This window comes from Saimiri boliviensis, chromosome 6 (assembly GCF_048565385.1).
Source record: "Saimiri boliviensis isolate mSaiBol1 chromosome 6, mSaiBol1.pri, whole genome shotgun sequence".
NCBI lineage: Eukaryota > Metazoa > Chordata > Mammalia > Primates > Cebidae > Saimiri > Saimiri boliviensis.
The window spans coordinates 74,334,810-74,352,748 of record NC_133454.1 but is presented as its reverse complement, the minus strand read 5'-3'; the positions used below and the strand labels follow the sequence as shown (position 1 = coordinate 74,352,748).

Here is a 17,939-nt window from a genome sequence, read left to right as displayed (position 1 = left end):
TTGCATGTGTTCTTCCTGCCTGGACTGTCCCCTCTTCTCTATTTGAAATGTTTGATCTTGGACTGAAGACCCAGGTCAAGAGTCTTCTGTAATTCCCCGTCACAGCCATTGTGGTGATAGAAGGCCATTTTGGCTCTGATCACTGCCCAAGGGGATATTATGAAATACAAAGTTCTCCTGGGGCTGGGGTAGCTCTGTGGACCTTGGCAACTCTGACTCTTACAGACCTGAAGCACCTTCTGTCCATGTTCTCAGTGACCAGTGACAACATCAGAGTTCCTGGAGATCTGTCCCTACAAGGTCGACTGGGCTGCACCCTGCTTTCAATGTTCTTCTAGATAACTGGGCTAACTCCTGTGCCCCTTGGAATATCCAATTTTAATGTCATTGCTTTCTGAAATGCACCTTTCTTGGGCAAATTTTTCTGACTCCTCCAGAAGAGTAAATGTTGCATCCTCTAAAAGATAAAGAGAAAGGGGTTATGTGGGCGTGGGTGTGACCACGTCCTCAATCATGAGGAAGGGATTTAGAGCCTGGAGAAATGTGTATCTGTGTCAGCATGTGCTCAAATTCAGCAGGTGAAGCCATGAGTATTAGGAAGAAAGGGATCAGCTTGTCTTGCAGAAGCTTCCACTGCAGAGAATGAGGTATCCTGACAGTCAAGGTGAGGAGAGAATTTGTGTGGAGGTAAGAAAACACCACGGCAAAGAGTAATAGTGAAGCATGGCTTCATCTCCTTCCTGTCTCTGTGACCAGGCTACCTCCTTTCAAACTCCTGCCCCACACCTCCTACTTGAATGGTTTGGTTGCGGAAAGAAGAGTATGAAAAGAAAGCCAAACAAAGAAGCTGTCTAAGTCCCTGTACACAGCCACTTAACAAGCCCTCTCCAGCATGTGCAGCTCAGGCTGTGCCCCAGGGCTGGGGCATTGGGATGGGAGGACAGAGAGAAGAGGAGCAGGGACTGTAGTGGGATTAAACATGGCATCTCTAGGAAAGGAAGGGCCCAGACATCTGACAGCTTCTGCAGACAGATCCAGGAGCATGAGGGTGGTCTCTGGTTTCAAAGGATGGGACACCGACTCCTTCTAGAGTGTCCCTGTAAGTGGGTTGTGACAACTTCCTTCTCCTACCTTCTTTCAAACCCAGAACGTCTCTCATTGTTGCCACTTCCTCCCTCAGCTCTCTCTGATAGAAAAAGCCATTCTCCCTGTTCCTACCTCTTTCCTTCCAGATTTAGACTTCTCATCCCTGTATGAAGCCATGCTTCACTACCTTATCCAGCTCACCCTAACCCCTCTTCCTTTGGACTACTCCCTAACACACACACAGACATGTGCATGCACACATGCACACATCCCTGGCTCTCAACCCACCTTGTTCCTGGCCTCACCTTTGACCCAGATCTCAGAGGGCTACCAGTAGATCCTGTCAAGTTCCCCCACGGGGGTAAAGATCAGAGCATAGCAGCCTGTGGAGCTGGTCTCCCTAAGTCTCTTGCAGGAATCGTCCAAGCCTAATGAGGGACTGCAGGTGGGAAGGTTAAGGTGTGGAAGGAGATAGAAGGAGTTAGTGTCTGCACAGGGGACTGCAGGTCTCTCCGACATGTGACTCTAATTGCTACTTTGTTGGTGAAACTTCCTCCTGGTTTTTAGTTCCTAAAACGTAGGAATTGGGACTGAAATTCTCCCAGTCATGCACATCCTGATTATAATGAAGTTAATTTAAAAAGCATTTCAGTGATTTCCACCAACATGGCCAAATACGAACAGCTGCAATGCAGTTCCTAGCAAGAGCATCATAGAAAATGAGTGATCTCTGCATTTCCAATATCGTGAAAATGGCCTTACTGGCCAAAGTTCGGCCAGTATGGAGATAGATTAAATGCTATCCTCATCAAGCTACCAATGACTTTCTTCATAGAACTGGAAAAAAACACCTTAAACTTTATATGGAATCAAAAAAGAGCTCACATAGCCAAGACAGTCCTAAGCAAAAAAAAAAAAAAAAAAAAGTTGGAGGCATCATGCTACCTGACTTCAAACTATATTACAAGGCTACTGTAATCAAAACAGCATGATACTGGTACCAAAACAGAGACATAGACAAATGGAACAGAACAGAGGCCTCAGAAAGAAGGCTACACAACTACAACCATCTGATCTTTGACAAACTAAACTCCAGAGCTTCTGTACAGCAAAAGAAACTATCATCAGAGTGAACCAGCAACCAACAGAATGGGGAAAAGTTTTGCAATCTACCCATCTGACAAAGTGCTAATATCCAGAATCTATGGAGAACTTAGACAAATTACAAGAAAAGACCCCATCAGAAAGTGGGCAAAGGATATGAACAGACACTTCTCAAAAGATGACATTTATGCTGCCAACAAACATATAAAAACAAGCTCATCATCACTGGTCATTACAGAAATGCAAATCAAAACCACATTGAGATACCACCTCATGCCAGTTAGAATGGCAATTATTAAAAAATCAGGTGACAACAGATGCTGGAGAAGAAGTGGAGAAATGGGAATGCTTTTACACTGTTGGTGGGAGTGTAAATTAGTTCAACCATTGTGGAAGACAGTGTGGTGATTCCTCAAGGATCTAGAAATGAAATACCATTTGACCCAACAATCCGATTACTGGTTATATACCCAAAGGATTATAAATCATTCTATTATAAAGACACATGCACACATATGTTTATTGCAGCACTGTTCACAATAGCAAAGACTTGGAACCAACCCATATGCCCATCAATGATAGACTGGATAAAGAAAATATGGCACATATACACCATAGAATTCTATGCAGCCATAAAAAAGGATGAGTTAGGTTTTTGGACCCAAGATGGCCAAATAGACGCAACACCCAGTGAGAGAGACGCAGAAATCCAGAGATCTCCTAGCTCCAACCGAGGTATCAGGTGCATTTCAATGGGTCTGGTCCAATGGTGAATAAAGCCCACTCAGGGCAGACTGAGGCAGGGAGGGGTGCTGCTTCACCCAGAAAGTGCATCTGACCAACGAGTTGGAGGCTCCCCATCTGGCACTCTGGTCCAGATACAGCACTTCCCCCAAAGCCTCAGCAATACACAGAACAGGGGATCTTTGTCAGTCAGGCACCGGGAATTACAAGTGTGTGGTTGAATAATAATCCAGGACGGTGTCCCGGATTGGCGCACAGACCTAAACAGATGCATAAGCCCAAAAGGCAGTTGAGAGAGCCTGCAGATTGAGCTATCATGCCCTCCCCCTGCCTGGAGAGAGAGGGAGCTATAAGCGGGAGCAGCTGGGCGGGCCCCTACCCCTACCCCACAACTGGGGAGAGAGAAGCCAAAAGGGCAAGAGAGTTGGGTGTGGATGAGCAGGTCCCTCCCCTCCCCCATAAACCCCAGAGGGCTGAAGCTCTGATTCTAGTGGGTTGTGCAGCCAGTGCCACAGTCTGAGCTGAACACTGAATGATCCAGCCCAGCAGAGGAAGGGCACAACCCCCCATTAGAGGGGTGGGACTGGGCTAAAAGTTTTAACAAAAAACACAGGAAGCCAACATAGCAACAGGGCAGCATTCTTGACAACCCAGCAGCACCTACAGGTCAGCAGAAGAGGCTGGCCTAATCTCCCAGTATAAACAAAAAAGACACCAGAAGTTTCCCTAGTTACCTGAAGGAGTCCTAGAAACCCAGTAGCGCCTCCACAGGCAGACAAGCAACCTCATTAAGAAGCTCCCTGACACCACAGCCAGGTAATTCGACAAAGATAGGGGAAAACCAGCACAAAAATAGCTGAAGCTATCAAAGACCAGAACACCTCTTCTCCTTTAAGGGGTCACAATTCCTCAACAATACAGGATCACAAGTTGATGGAGAAGGAGTGTGACAAATTGACAGAAACAGGCTTCAGAAGGTGGAAAATAACAAACTTTTCTGAGCTAAAGGAACACGTTCTAACTCAATGCAAAGAAACAAAAAACCTTGAGAAAAGGTTAGACAAAATGCTAACTAGAATAACTAGCTTAGAGAACATAAATGACTTGATGGAGTTGAAAAACACAGCACAAGAACTACATGAAGCTGAATCAATCAAGCAGAAGAAAGGCTATCAGAGATTGAAGATCAACTGAATAAAATAAAAAGAGTAGGCTAGACAAGAGAAAAAAGGGTAAAAAGAAATAAACAAAGCCTCCAAGAAATATGGGATTATGTGAAAAGATCTAATCTACGCTTCATTTGTGTACCTGAATATGATGGGGAGAATGAATGCGAGCTGGAAAACACGCTCCAGGATATTATCCAGGAGAACTTCCCACGCCTAGCAAGGCAGTCCAAATTTCAAATTCAAGAAATACAGAGAACTCCACAAAGATATTCCTCAAGAAGAGCAACCCCAAGGTACATAATTGTCAGATTCACCAGGGTTGAAATGAAGGAAAAAATGCTAAGGGCAGCCAGAGAGAAAGGTCGGGTCACCCACAGAGGTAAACCAATCAGACTCACGACAGATCTCTCGGCAGAAACCCTATAAGCCAGAAGAGAGTGGGGGCCAATATTCAACATCCTTAAAGAAAAGAACTTTCAACCCAGAATCTCATATCCAGCCAAACTAAGCTTTATAAGTGAAAGAGAAATAAAATCCTTTATGGACAAGCAATTACTGAGAGATTTTGTCACCACCAGACCTGCCCTACAAGAGCTCCTGAAAGAAACACTAAGCACAGAAAGGAACAAGTACCAGTCACTGCAAAAGCAAACCAGTTGGCAAAGACCAAACATGCAATGACAATGAGTCAACTAATGGGGAAAAAAAAAAAAAAAAAAAAAAAAAACAACCAGTAACAAAATGGCAGGATCAAATTCACACATAACAATAATAACATTGAATGTAAATGGCCTAAATGCCCCAATCAAAAGACACAGACTGGCAAATTGGATAAAAAGTCAAAACCAATCAGTGTGCTGTATTCAAGAAACCCATCTCACATACAAAGACACATATAGACTCAAAAAAAGGGATGGAAGAAGATTTTCCAAGCAAATGGAGAACAAAAAAAGCAGAGGTTGCAATCCTAGTCTGATAAAATGGACTCCAAAGCAACAAAGATAAAAAGAGACAAAGAAGGACACTACATAATGGTAAAAGGATCAATCCAACAAGAAGAGCTAACTATCCCCTATAAATATGCCCCCAACACAGGAGCACCCAGATACATAAAGCAAGTTCTTAATGGCCTACAAAGAGACTTAGACTCCGACACAATAATAGTGGGAGACTTCAACACTCCACTGCCAATATTACACAGATCAACAAGTCAGAAAATTAACAAGGATATCCAGGACTTGAATGCAGAGCTGAACCAAGTGAACCTAATAGATATATGCAGAATGCTCCACCCCAAATCCACAGAATATACATTTTTCTCAGCACCACTTTGCACTTACTCTAAAATTGACCACATCATTGGAAGCAAATCACTCCTCAGCAAATGCAAAAGAACAGAAATCATAACAAACAGTCTATCAGACCACAGCGCAATCAGACTACAACTCAGAATTAACAAACACACTCAAACTCATACAACTACTTGGAAACTGAACAAGTTGCTTCTGAGTGTTGACTGGATAAACAATGAAATGAAGGCAGAAATAAAGATGTTCTTCAAAACCAATCAGAATGAAGGCACAACTTACCAGAATCTCTGGGACACCTTTAAAGCAGTGTCAAGAGGGAAATTTATAGCAATAAATGGCCACATGAGAAACAAGAAAAGATCTAAAATTGAAGCCCTACCATCAAAATTGGAAGAACTAGAGGAGGAAAATAAAAAAAAAAAAAAAAACTCGAAAGCTAGCAGAATATAAGAAATAACTAAGATCAGAGCAGAACTGAAGGAGAGAGAGATACAAAAACCTTTCAAAAAATCAATAAATGCAGGAGCTATTTTTTAAAAACATCAACAAAGTGGACAGATCACTAGCCAGACTAATAAAAAAGAAAAGGGAGAAAAATCAAATAGATGCAATAAAAAAAGATAAAGGGGATATCACCTCTGATCCACAGAAATACAAGCTACCATCAGAGATTACTACAAACAGCTCTATTCACATAAACCAGTAAACCAGGAAGAAATGGATAAATTCCTAGACACTTGTACTCTACCAAAACTAAACCAGGAGGAAGTGGAAACCCTGAATAGACCAATAACAAGGGCTGAAGTAGAGGCAGCAATCAAAAGCCTACCAACCAAAAGAAGTCCAGGTCCAGATGGGTTCACAGCCGAATTCTACCAGACATACAAAGAGGAGCTGGTTCCACTCCTTTGAAACTGTATCAAACAATACAAAAGGAGGGAATCCTCCCTAACTCATTTCATGAGACCAACATCATCCTCATACCAAAACCAGGCAGAGACTCAACTGAAAAAGAAAACTTTAGGCCAACATCCATGATGAACATCGACGCAAAAGTATCTTCAGTAAAATATTGGCAAACAGATTGCAACAGCACATCAAGAAGCTTATCCACCGGGCGCGGGGGCTCAAGCCTGTAATCCCAGCACTTTGGGAGGCTGAGGCGGGTGGATCATGAGGTCAAGAGATCAAGACCATCCTGGTCAACATGGTGAAACCCCGTCTCTACTAAAAATACAAAAATTAGCTGGGCATAGTGGTGCACGCCTGTAGTCCCAGCTACTCGGGAGGCTGAGGCAGGAGAATTGCTTGAACCCAGGAGACGGAGGTTGTGGTGAGCCGAGATCGCGCCATTGCATTCAAGCCTGGATAACAAAAGTGAAACTCTGTCTCAAAAAACAAAAAGAAGAAGAAGCTTATCCATCACTACCAAGTAGGCTTCATCCCAGGGATGCAAGGCTGGTTCAACATACACAAATCCTCAAATGTAATCCATCACATAAACGGAACCAAAGACAAAAACCACATGATTATCTCAATAGATGCAGAGAAGGCCTTAGATAAAATTCAACAACCTTCATGCCAAAAACTCTCAAAAAACTAGGTATTGATGGAACGTATCATAAAATGATAAAAGCTATATATATATGACAAACCTACGGCCAATATCATACTGAACGGGCAAAAGCTGGATGAATTCCCTTTGAAATCAGGCACTAGACAAGGATGCTCTCTCTCAACATTCCTATTCAATATAGTATTGGAAGTTCTAGCCAGAGCGCTCAGGCAAGAAAAAGAAATAAAGGTTATTCAATTAGGAAAGGAGGAAGTCAAACTGTCTCTATTTGCAGATGACATGATTGAATATCTGAAAGACCCGATCATCTCAGCCCAAAATCTTCTCAAACTGACAAGCAACTTCAGCAAAGTCTCAAGATACAAAATCAATGTGCAGAAATCATAAGCATTCCTATATACCAAGAACAGACAAACATAGAGCCAAATCAAGAGTGAACTTCCATTCACAATTGCTACAAAGAGAATAAAATACCTAGGAATACAACTAACAAAGGATGTAAAGGACCTCTTCAAGGAGAACTACAAACCACTGCTTAGTGAAATAAGAGAGGAAACAAACAGATGGAAAAACATTCCATGCTCATGGTTAGGAAGAATTAATATCATGAAAATGGCCATACTGCCCAAAGTAATCTACAGATTCAACACTATCCCCATCAAGCTACCAATGACCTTCTTCACAGAACTGGAAAAAACCACTTTAAACTTGATATGGAATCACAAGTGAGCCCACATAGCCAAGACAGTCCTAAGCAAAAAGAACAAGGCTGGAGGTATCACACTGCTGGACTTCAAACTATACTACAAATCTGCAGTAATCAAAACAGCATGGTACTGGTACCAAAACAGAGCCATAGACCAATGGAGCAGAACAGAGGCCCCAGAAGAAACACCACACATCTACAACAATCTGATCTTTGACAAACCCAGCAAAAACAAGGAATGAGGAAAGGACTCCATGTTTAATAAATGGTATTGGAAAAACTGGCTAGCAATGTGCAGAAAGCAGAAATTGGACCCCTACCTGTCAACTTACACTAAAATTAACTCCAGATGGATTAAAGACTTAAACGTAAGACCTAACACCATAAAAACACTAGAAGAAAACCTAAGCAAAACCATCCAGGACATAGGCATAGACAAGGACTTCATGACTAAAACACCAAAAGCAATGGCAATAAAAGCCAAGATAGACAAATGGGATCTAACTAAAATTCAGAGCTTCTGTACAGCAAAAGAAACCATCATTAGAGCGAATTGGCAACTAACAGAAGGGGGAAAAAATTTTGCCATCTACCCATCTGACAAAGGGCTAATGTCCAGAATCTACACAGAACTAAAACAAATATACAAGAAAAAAACAACCCCATTCAAAAGTAGATGAAGGATATGAATAGACACTTTTCAAAAGAAGACATATATGAGGCCAACAAACATATGAAAAAAAATGGTCACCATCATTGGTCATTAGAGAAATGCAAATCAAAACCACATTGAGATATCATGTCACGCCAGTTAGAATGGTGATCATTTAAAAAATCTGGAGATGGAGGAAGATCCAAGATGACCATTTAGGAACAGCTTGGAGTTGCAGCTCCCAGTGAAAGCGCAGAGGGTGAGTGGACGCCACATTTTTATTGCCCACCGACCAGGAGATTCCCAGGCGGAGGAGCCCCACGGGTCGCCAGCGCGGCTGTTTTGGCCGGCGCAGTTCTTTTGGTCAGCGCAGCTGCTTTGCCCTGCGTGGCTGCTTTGTCGGCACCCCAGCCAGCAGTTCTCCATACAAAATACACTGCTCTGGGTGCCCTATTGGCTGGTAATTGGAGCCCTGGGGAGTCACCCATTCATCTGATTAAAGAGGGGACAGAACAGGGAGCCAGGCCAGGAGATTCCTGGACCAAAAAAGCTCCATGAATCTCAGCACTGCTGTTTAAGCCAGCACAGTGAGTCACAGCAGGGGAAATCACACAGATTCTGGCACCTTTTCAACGGGTGACTGTAACACCTGGGATAGAGTCGACTGTTCAACTAAAAAGGAAAAAAAAAGGCTCTGAGGCAGGGAGCCAGGTAATCAGGCTTGGCTGGTCCCACCCCACAAAAGAACAGCAATCAGAAACTCTCTGGATTGAGAGTTTCACAGCAAGCGCAGCTGAACCCAGGACGATCCAGCTCTGTGGGGAAGGGGTGTCTGTGATTACCGAGGTACTCCACCACTATGGAGGTAGTCCGCCATTGCTAAGGCAGCCTGCCATTGCCAAGGCAACCCGCCATTGCTGAGGCTGACTGCCATTGCCAAGGCAACCCGCCATTGCCAAGGCAACCTGCCATTACAGAGAGAGTCCGACAATACAGAGGTGGGCCACCATTACCGAGGCAGTTCTAACTACACCCATATAAACAGGACTGCAGGGAAGTTCACACCGCAGCTGGGTGGAGCCCACAGCAGCTCAGCAAAGCCTCTGCAGGCAGACAGTGAATAGGCTGCCTCCTTGCTGGGCAGGGCAGCCCTGAAAAAAAAAAAGGCAGCAGCACAATAGAAACTCATAAAGCCCTAACTCCCTGGGACAGAGCACCTGGGAACAAAAAGCGGTTTATGAGTTCTGCTGCAGCAGACCTAAACATACCTGCCCAGCAGCTCTGAATGAATAACTGACCTAACAGCTCAGCACTTGAGCTCCTATAAAGGACAGACTGTCTCCTCAAGCAGCTCCCTGACCCCTGTATATCCAAAGAGTCACCTCATAAAGGAGAGCTCAGGCTGACATTTGGCAGGTAAGCTTCTGGGACAAAGATAGCAGAAGAAGAAACTGGTAGCAACCCTTACTGTTCTGCAGCTGCTGCAGGTGATCCCCAGGAAAGCAGAGCCTGGAGTAGACCTCAGTAGTCCTACAGCAGAGGAGCCAGACTGTTAGAAGGAAAACTAAAAAAGAGAAATAACTTCATCATCAACAAACAGAACATCCACTCAGAGACCCAATCTGAAAGTCAGCAACTACAAAGACGACAGGTAGATAAATCCAAGATGGGAAGAAACCAGTTCAAAAAGGATGAAAACACCCAAAACCAGAACACCTCTCCTCCTACGAGGGATCACAACTCCTCACCAGCAAGGGAACAAGGTTGGATGGAGAATGAGTGTGATGAAATGACAGAATCAGACTTCAGAAGGTGGGTAGTAAGAAACTTCTCTGAGCTAAAAGAACATGTTCTAACCCAATGCAAAGAAACTAAGAACATTGAAAAAATATTTGATGAAACGCTAACGAGAATGGACAACTTAGAAAGGAATATAAGTGAATTGATGGAGCTGAAAAACACAACACGAGAACTTCGTGAAGCATGCACAAGTTTCAATAGCCGAACTGGCCAAGCAGAACAAAGGATATCAGAGGTAGAAGAAAAAAATCTGGAGACAACAGATGCTGGAGAGGATGTGGAGAAACAGGAACACTCTTACAGTTGGTGGGAGTGTAAATTAGTTCAACCATTGTGGAAGACAGTGTGGCGATTTCTCAAGGATCTGGAAATAGAAATTCCATTCGACCTAGCAATCCCATTACTGGGTATATACCCAAAGAACTATAAATCATTCTACTATAAAGACACATGCACACGTATGTTCACTGCAGCCCTGTGTACAATAGCAAAGACCTGGAACCAACCCAAATGCCCATCAATGATAGACTGGACAAAGAAAATGTGGTACATATACACCATGGAATACTACGCAGCCATAAAAAACGATGAATTTGTGTCCTTGTAGGGACTTGGATGAATCTGGAAACCATCATTCTCAGCAAACTGACACAAGAACAGAAAGCCAAACACCATATATTCTCACTCATAGGTGAGTGTTGAACAACAAGAACACATGGACTCAGGGAGATGAGCATCACACACTGGGGGCAGTTGTAGGGGGTAGGGGAGAGACAGTGGGGGCTGGGTATGAAGGGGAGGGTGGGGAGGGATAACATGGGGAGAAATGCCAGATAGAATATGCACCTAAAGTAAAATAAATAATTTTTTTTAAAAAGGATGAGTTTATGTCCTTTGCAGGCACATGGATTAAAGCTGGAAACCATCATTCTCAGCAAACTGACACAAGAACAGAAAACCAAACACCACATGTTCTCACTCATAAATGGGTGTTGAACAATGAGAACACACAACACAGGGAGGGGAACATCACACACCAAGGCTTGTCGGGGTGTTGGGGGCCAGGAAAGATATAGCATTAGGGGAAATACCTAATGTACATTATGAGGTGATGGATGCAGCAAATCACCATGGCACATGTATACCCATATAACAAACCTGCACATTCTGCACATGTACCCCAGAAATTGAAGTATAATAAAAAAATAAAAATAATTACTGAAATTTTCCAAATTAGGTAAAAATCATAATTTACAGCTTCAAAAAGCTAAGCAAACATCAAGGAGAATAAAAACAAAGAAAGCTATGCCTTGGAACATCACAATCAAACTGAATGACTCACATGTTTTCTGCTAACCATTAAGCATGTATGTTTACATATCTTAGGCAACAGAGTTAAGCATCATTATTCATGACTGGAAGTTAAAACTTAATCAAAACCAGGGAGATGAATATAACTTCAACATTATACTTTTCATGAAGAACATACCTTTATAAATTATCAATATATATTAATCATCAGACGTTATATGCCTGTTAAAAAATTGGTTTAACATTTGTTTAAATAGGCTGTTGTAAGGCTAGATTAGGTGGGAAAGGCTTTTGTATCAGAGCATCTTGAGAAAAACAAAAGAGAAAAGGAGCAGGGAGAAGGGAGGAAGGTGGGAAATGGTTTTAGAGAATCAGCCAACTTAGGAAGAAGGCAAGGCTGATGGAAATAGCTCTTTCCCTGGAGACTGTGGCATAAGTGCTTCCCTCGAGGGTTCTTCTGAAGGAAGATAAAGAGCCCAACTCCTGTCCCCCACAGGCTGAATTTTATTACAGATCTCGTTTCTGTTCCTGAAGTCTCAGTCTGAGGCCAGTGAGTGAATTAGACTTTTATGGTTGGTTCCAGAAATAAGGTAAGAATTAGGTGGTGTTATATCATACAGGCTAGAGGTAAAAGAACTCTTTGAGACTTGAAATATGTGATATATATATACATACATATATATATATATATATATATATATATATATATATATATATATATATATACACACACACACACACACATATAGGCACAAAATAGACAAACAGACAGACAGATAGATATGCACAAGTCTTCGCTTATGTCAGAAGTGAAAGATGAGGACCTGGGAAGGGAGGGTGAGAGAATGTGAGCTAGATGGAGTTTACTGAAGAGCAGTAAAGAAAAGCAATCCAGTAACTAGTAGGCACCCTAATAGACTAGAGATGAGAAAACATGAAATATATTGATGTAGGCTGTAAACACCTCTTGGCATATGAAAGGAGCCCTAAAAATGGCAGGGAACTGTAGTCATCTGCCCTAGGCCACACATTGGAAGAAGCTTTTTGGAGGCAGCCAGGGAATCTTAGCAGGTGTGAAAAGTAACTAAGAGCCAATTATTTTCCCCAGAAAGAAAGAAGAGGATGTACTAAGAGTGTGAATTAGAATGGAAGAAAAAATATTATTCATCTCAAGATATATCTTAGCCAACAATTAAATATTTTAAGATACTCCTTCAATATCCTCAGAAACCTCATGAAGAGGGTGTTTTATCATTTGTCTCCATTTCTTCTTTCCAATGAAAATGGAATTAAATGTGGTTCTCTTCTCAGAAGGTACTCTCTGAAGCTATTCCACCTGGAACATTTAGTAAATCTATTTACTCACAAACCAGCCACTCTCTGAAACCATAAACCCATTGAGGACTCAGGCACATAGCATGATGTAGGGAAAAAAAATAGTTAATGCTCAAAATAGGCCTGCTGAAGGAATACACTAATGAGTGAGGAAGAGTATGCTAGGAAGTAAATGATGAAGTTACATGTTCATTTCTACCAACAGAAGAATTTACCAATTATCAAGAACTGCAACCTGTCCTCATGCCTCAGAAATAACTCTTTTTCTAGTTTCAGACATTTCTAAGCCTACTTCCCTGGCCTGTGAGCACAAGGAGTGCCTCATCTCAGATCATAAAGTACAGTTACCTCTTAAAGGTACCTTGACCGTCTTCATAAGGGAGCAAATTGTATGTGGTGAAGTCAGAGGTTTCCAATCTAATTTATTTCAATTGTTACTCTATGAAAAGTGACAGGTTATTCATATTATCTAAGACTCACTTTCCTTAAGTGTGAAATAGGGATAATATCCAGTTCTAAGAGTGGATATCTACTCCCTGCATTAAGAATATATAAAGTGCACTGTGCATACTACAGCCCCTGGCACAAAGTGATGCTTAATAAACATTAGCTTAATTATCCTGTGACTGTAATACATTAAGATTTTTTCCATTCAAAGAACCCCACTGGCCTCTTTAGGCCTCAGTGTCTTCAGTCAACCAATGCTCCAATAAACATCAACAGGTCATCTTTCTAAACTAATGGCTGCCCCTGTGGGAAGGATGGGGACTAAGGGTGAAGTTGTAATCAAGGCCCTTCACATTCAGGAAAAACCTGCCTTTGTTCTCCTCAGTACTCCTTATGCACCAGCCACCCTACCTGAAAATATTTCAGAAACATTGATCTGTATATCCACCTTTTCTTATGCTACTTCCTTTCTCTTTTCATTAACTTTATGATAAACTTCTCAATTTCAAGTTTAAGTATCACATTATTCAGCTTTCCCACACAGAAATAATAATTTCCTGTTTGTTCATAATCCCCATTTGCAATTAAGGTGCATACAATGTCTTATTCTGATTACTTGGACATATTGTCTGGCTGTCATTCATTAGAGTACAGACTACCTCCTTTCATACTTGCATGTTTGTTATTTACATGTTCAAAGAAGATGGAGATTATGGAATATGCCAAAAGCTCCTGGTGACATCGCAAAGAACATTGGAGATTTTATCTTCTACCTCTGTAAATAGGAGGTGAAGTTCTGAAAGTTCTCCCCAGCTATGCCTACTGTAAACTACAGTGGCACCAGCCACACAGTCTTCAGCTTGCTGGGCATCCCTGGCCTAGAGGACCAGCACATGTGGATTTCTGTGCCCTTCTTCATTGCCTATGTCACTGCCCTTCTTGGAAACAGCCTACTTATCTTCATTATCCTCACAAAGCGCAGCCTCCATGAACCCATGTACCTCTTTCTCTGCATGCTGGCTGGAGCAGACATTGTCCTCTCCACATCCACCATTCCTTGGGCCTTAGCTATCTTCTGGTTCCATGCTGGGGACATCTCCCTGGATTGTTGCATCACTCAGCTCTTCTTTGTCCATTCCACCTTCATCTCTGAGTCAGGGATCTTGCTGGTAATGGTATTTGACCGCTACATTGCCATATGCTACCCACTGAGGTATATCACCATTCTTACAAATGCTCTGATTAAGAAAATTGGTGTGACTGTCTTCCTGAGAAGTTATGGTACAATTTTCCCTATCATATTTCTTTTAAAAAGATTGACTTTCTGCCAGAATATTATTATTCCACGCACCTTTTGTGAACACATTGGCCTAGCCAAAAATGCTTGTAATGACATTCAAATAAACATTTGGTATAGGTTTTCCATCCTAATGTCAACAGTGGTCTTAGATGTTGTGCTAATTTTTATTTCCTATATGCTGATTCTCCATACTCTCTTTCACATGCCTTCTCCAGATGCTCGCCAAAAAGCTCTTAACACATGTGGCTCCCATGTCTGCATCATCATCCTCTTTTATGGGCCTGGCATCTTCACAATCCTCACCCAGAGGTTTGTACACCACATTCCACCTCATATCCACATCTTGGTGGCTAATGTCTGCATTCTGGCTCCACCTATGCTGAATCCTATTATTTATGGGATCAAGACCAAGCAAATTCAGGAAGAGGTAGTTCATTTTTTGTTTATAAAATAGAAATAACTTTAGTTTAAGAATTGAGTTTTCAGAATCTCTAACTATCTGGTAAATGGGTATGGAAGTGGTAGATGGGAGGGGTCAGCTGACACAGTAGGAAACAACTCAGTGAGTACCACGCCTGGCGCAAGGTCAACTGGGAAGATACAGGGCTTACTCTTCCACTTTTTAAACAACCTAGAAGCAATGCCACGTTTGACTGAACAAAGTACCTCCTGAACAGAGCCTGGAAGAGAATGGATTGGTTTTTCAGAAGTCATGTATCCTTAATGACAACATTATCATAATCTTTGGAAATAGAGGAAGTGAGAACAGTGCTCTGGCCTTGGAATTTGTTCAGCTATCTTGTACTGAGTTTCTCAAGCTCTGAGATATGTTGTATTCCTTTACGATCACATACAAACCTCCCTTCTTTTTTGTCCTTCATTCTAGCTAAGTGACATTCTTAGAATCAGTGACTCCTAGGTTTTCCATTTATTTCTATTATGTTATAGTTTATCTCCTATGAACATGAATGTCCATGATTAAGGATTGCAAATAAAATATGTGATCCATATTTTGCAGAACAACCCTTGAGGAACCTAAGCCTGATCATTCTTGTGTTGGGAAATGATATGTGGTTTCTGAAGGGGTGGTATGTGCTGAGGAAATGCTGAGGAAAGGAAACTCCTTCATTCTCAATGTCAAGCTGTGTTCTTCAATGATCTCATCCTCAGGAGGACATTCAAGATGTTTATTCACATGATTTCTGAGTGCTTTTACAACCATACTTCCCAATACCTTCTATGCAACCTGAGCGTTATATATACCTGGCCATTAATTCATCAGTTTTCTCATGTTATGCCAACTCTTTAGGTACTCTACATTCTCTTGAAATAACCTCCATCAACTTGTGGAAAACTCTTATTCCTCCTTTCATGTCTAATCTTCATGTCATCTCCTCTGTGACATTTACTCTAATCACAATTTGTTTCTCAGTGTATTATAGTTGATATTTCCTTTATGAGAAAAATAGCATATTGCTCATATTTTTAATACTTATTTTTATTAAAAATCTATGTTCCTTCTAGAAAGCATTAGAAATTGTGAAAAAACTTAAAATGGAGCTCATAAAACTATAATCTTAGAGGTCTCAAGCAATTTTACTGTTAAAATTTCTTATATATAGCTATACATCTTTGTTTATAAATTTACATATCTATATATCTGTATCTATATCTGTATCTGAATTTGTATTTATCTTGACCTATATCAATTCCTGTATCTATTTGCAAAATATTACAATAAATATGTAGAATGGCGACTATACTATATTTGTAGTCCATAACCTAATTTTTCCCTTTTATAAAACTTTTTTAAATTTTATTTTTAATTGAAAAACAAAATTATATTTATCAGGTACAACATGTTTTAAAATATGTATACATTGTGGAATGGGTAAATTGAACTAATTAACATACACTATCTCATTTGCTGTGGTGAGAAAACTTTGAATCTGCTCTCTTACCAATTTTCAAGAATGAGATACATCTCTTTTAACTATAGTCACCCTGGGATGTATCTCACTTGATCATGGTGAACAATCTTGTCAATATACTGTTGAAATCAGTTTGCTAGTATTTTACTGAGGATTCCTACACCTATGTTCTTCAGGGATATTGGCCTGCAGTATTTTTCTTTTGTTTTTGTGACCTTGTCTGGTTTTGGTGTCTGGGTATAGCTGACTTTGTAGAATTAGTTTGCAAGAATTCCCTCATCTTTAATTTTTTGGAATATTTTGTGAAGAACTGGTAGTAAATCTTCTGTAAATATTTGACAAATTAATCTGTGAGGTACTGTGCTTTTTTTCATGGGAGACCTTTTATTACTGATTCAATCTCCTTGCACATTATTGGTCTGTTCAGGTATCTATTTATTCATAATGCAATTTTGGTAGGTTCTATGTTTCCAGGAATTTATCTATTTCTTCTCTATTTTCCAATTATTTGGTGTGTAATTGTTCGTAGTAGTTTTATGATCCCCTATGATTTCTGCAATATCAGTTGTAATTTCTCCTTCTTCATCTATTTATTTGAGTCTTCTTTTTTCTTATCAGGTTGTCAATTTTGTTTATCTTTTCAACAAATCAACTCTTCTTTTTACGTAACTCTTCTCTTATCTTTTTGTTTGTTTGTTTTTATTGCATTTTAGGTTTTGGGGTACATGTGATGGACATGCAAGATTGTTGCATAGGTACACACATGGCAGTGTGCTTTGCTGCCTTCCTTCCCCTCACCTGTATCTGTCATTTCTTCCCATGCTATCTCTTCCCACCTCCCCAACCCCCCGCCCCTCCCCCATGTCCCCCCAACGGACCCCAGGGTGTAGTGCTCCCCTCCCTGTGTCCATGTGTTCTCATTGTTCAACACCCGCCTATGAGCGAGAATATACGGTGTTTGATTTTCTGCTCTTGTGTCAGTTTGCTGAGAATGATGGTTTCCAGGTTCATCCATGTCCCTACAAAGGACATGAACTCATCGTTTTTGATGGCTGCGTAATATTCCATGGTGTATATGTACCACATTTTCCCTATCCAGTCTATCATCGTTGGGCATTTGGGTTGGTTCCAGGTCTTTGCTATTGTAAACAGTGCTGCAATGAACATTCGTGTGCACATGTCCTTGTAGTAGAATGATTTATAATCCTTTGGATATATACCCAGTAATGGGATTGCTGGGTCAAATGGGATTTCTATTTTTAGGTCCTTGAGGAATCGCCACACTGTCTTCCACAATGGTTGAATTAATTTACATTCCCACCAACAGTGTAAAAGTGTTCCTATTTCTCCACATCCTCTCCAGCATCTGTCATCTCCAGATTTTTTAATGATCGCCATTCTAACTGGTGTGAGATGGTATCTCAATGTGGTTTTGATTTGCATTTCTCTGATGACCAGTGATGATGAG

The 17,939-nt window shown here is 41.1% G+C and overlaps 1 protein-coding gene across 1 annotated transcript; it reads left to right on the top strand.

Moving 5' to 3' along the window:
- The first annotated feature begins 13,967 nt into the window (after nucleotides 1-13,967).
- On the top strand, nucleotides 13,968-15,086 carry LOC101046583 (olfactory receptor 52B4). Its single transcript, XM_003923395.3, has one exon. The coding sequence runs from the start codon at nucleotides 14,056-14,058 to the stop codon at nucleotides 14,992-14,994; it is 939 nt and encodes a 312-aa protein (XP_003923444.1). The 5' UTR covers nucleotides 13,968-14,055; the 3' UTR covers nucleotides 14,995-15,086.
- Nucleotides 15,087-17,939: the final 2,853 nt, after the last annotated feature.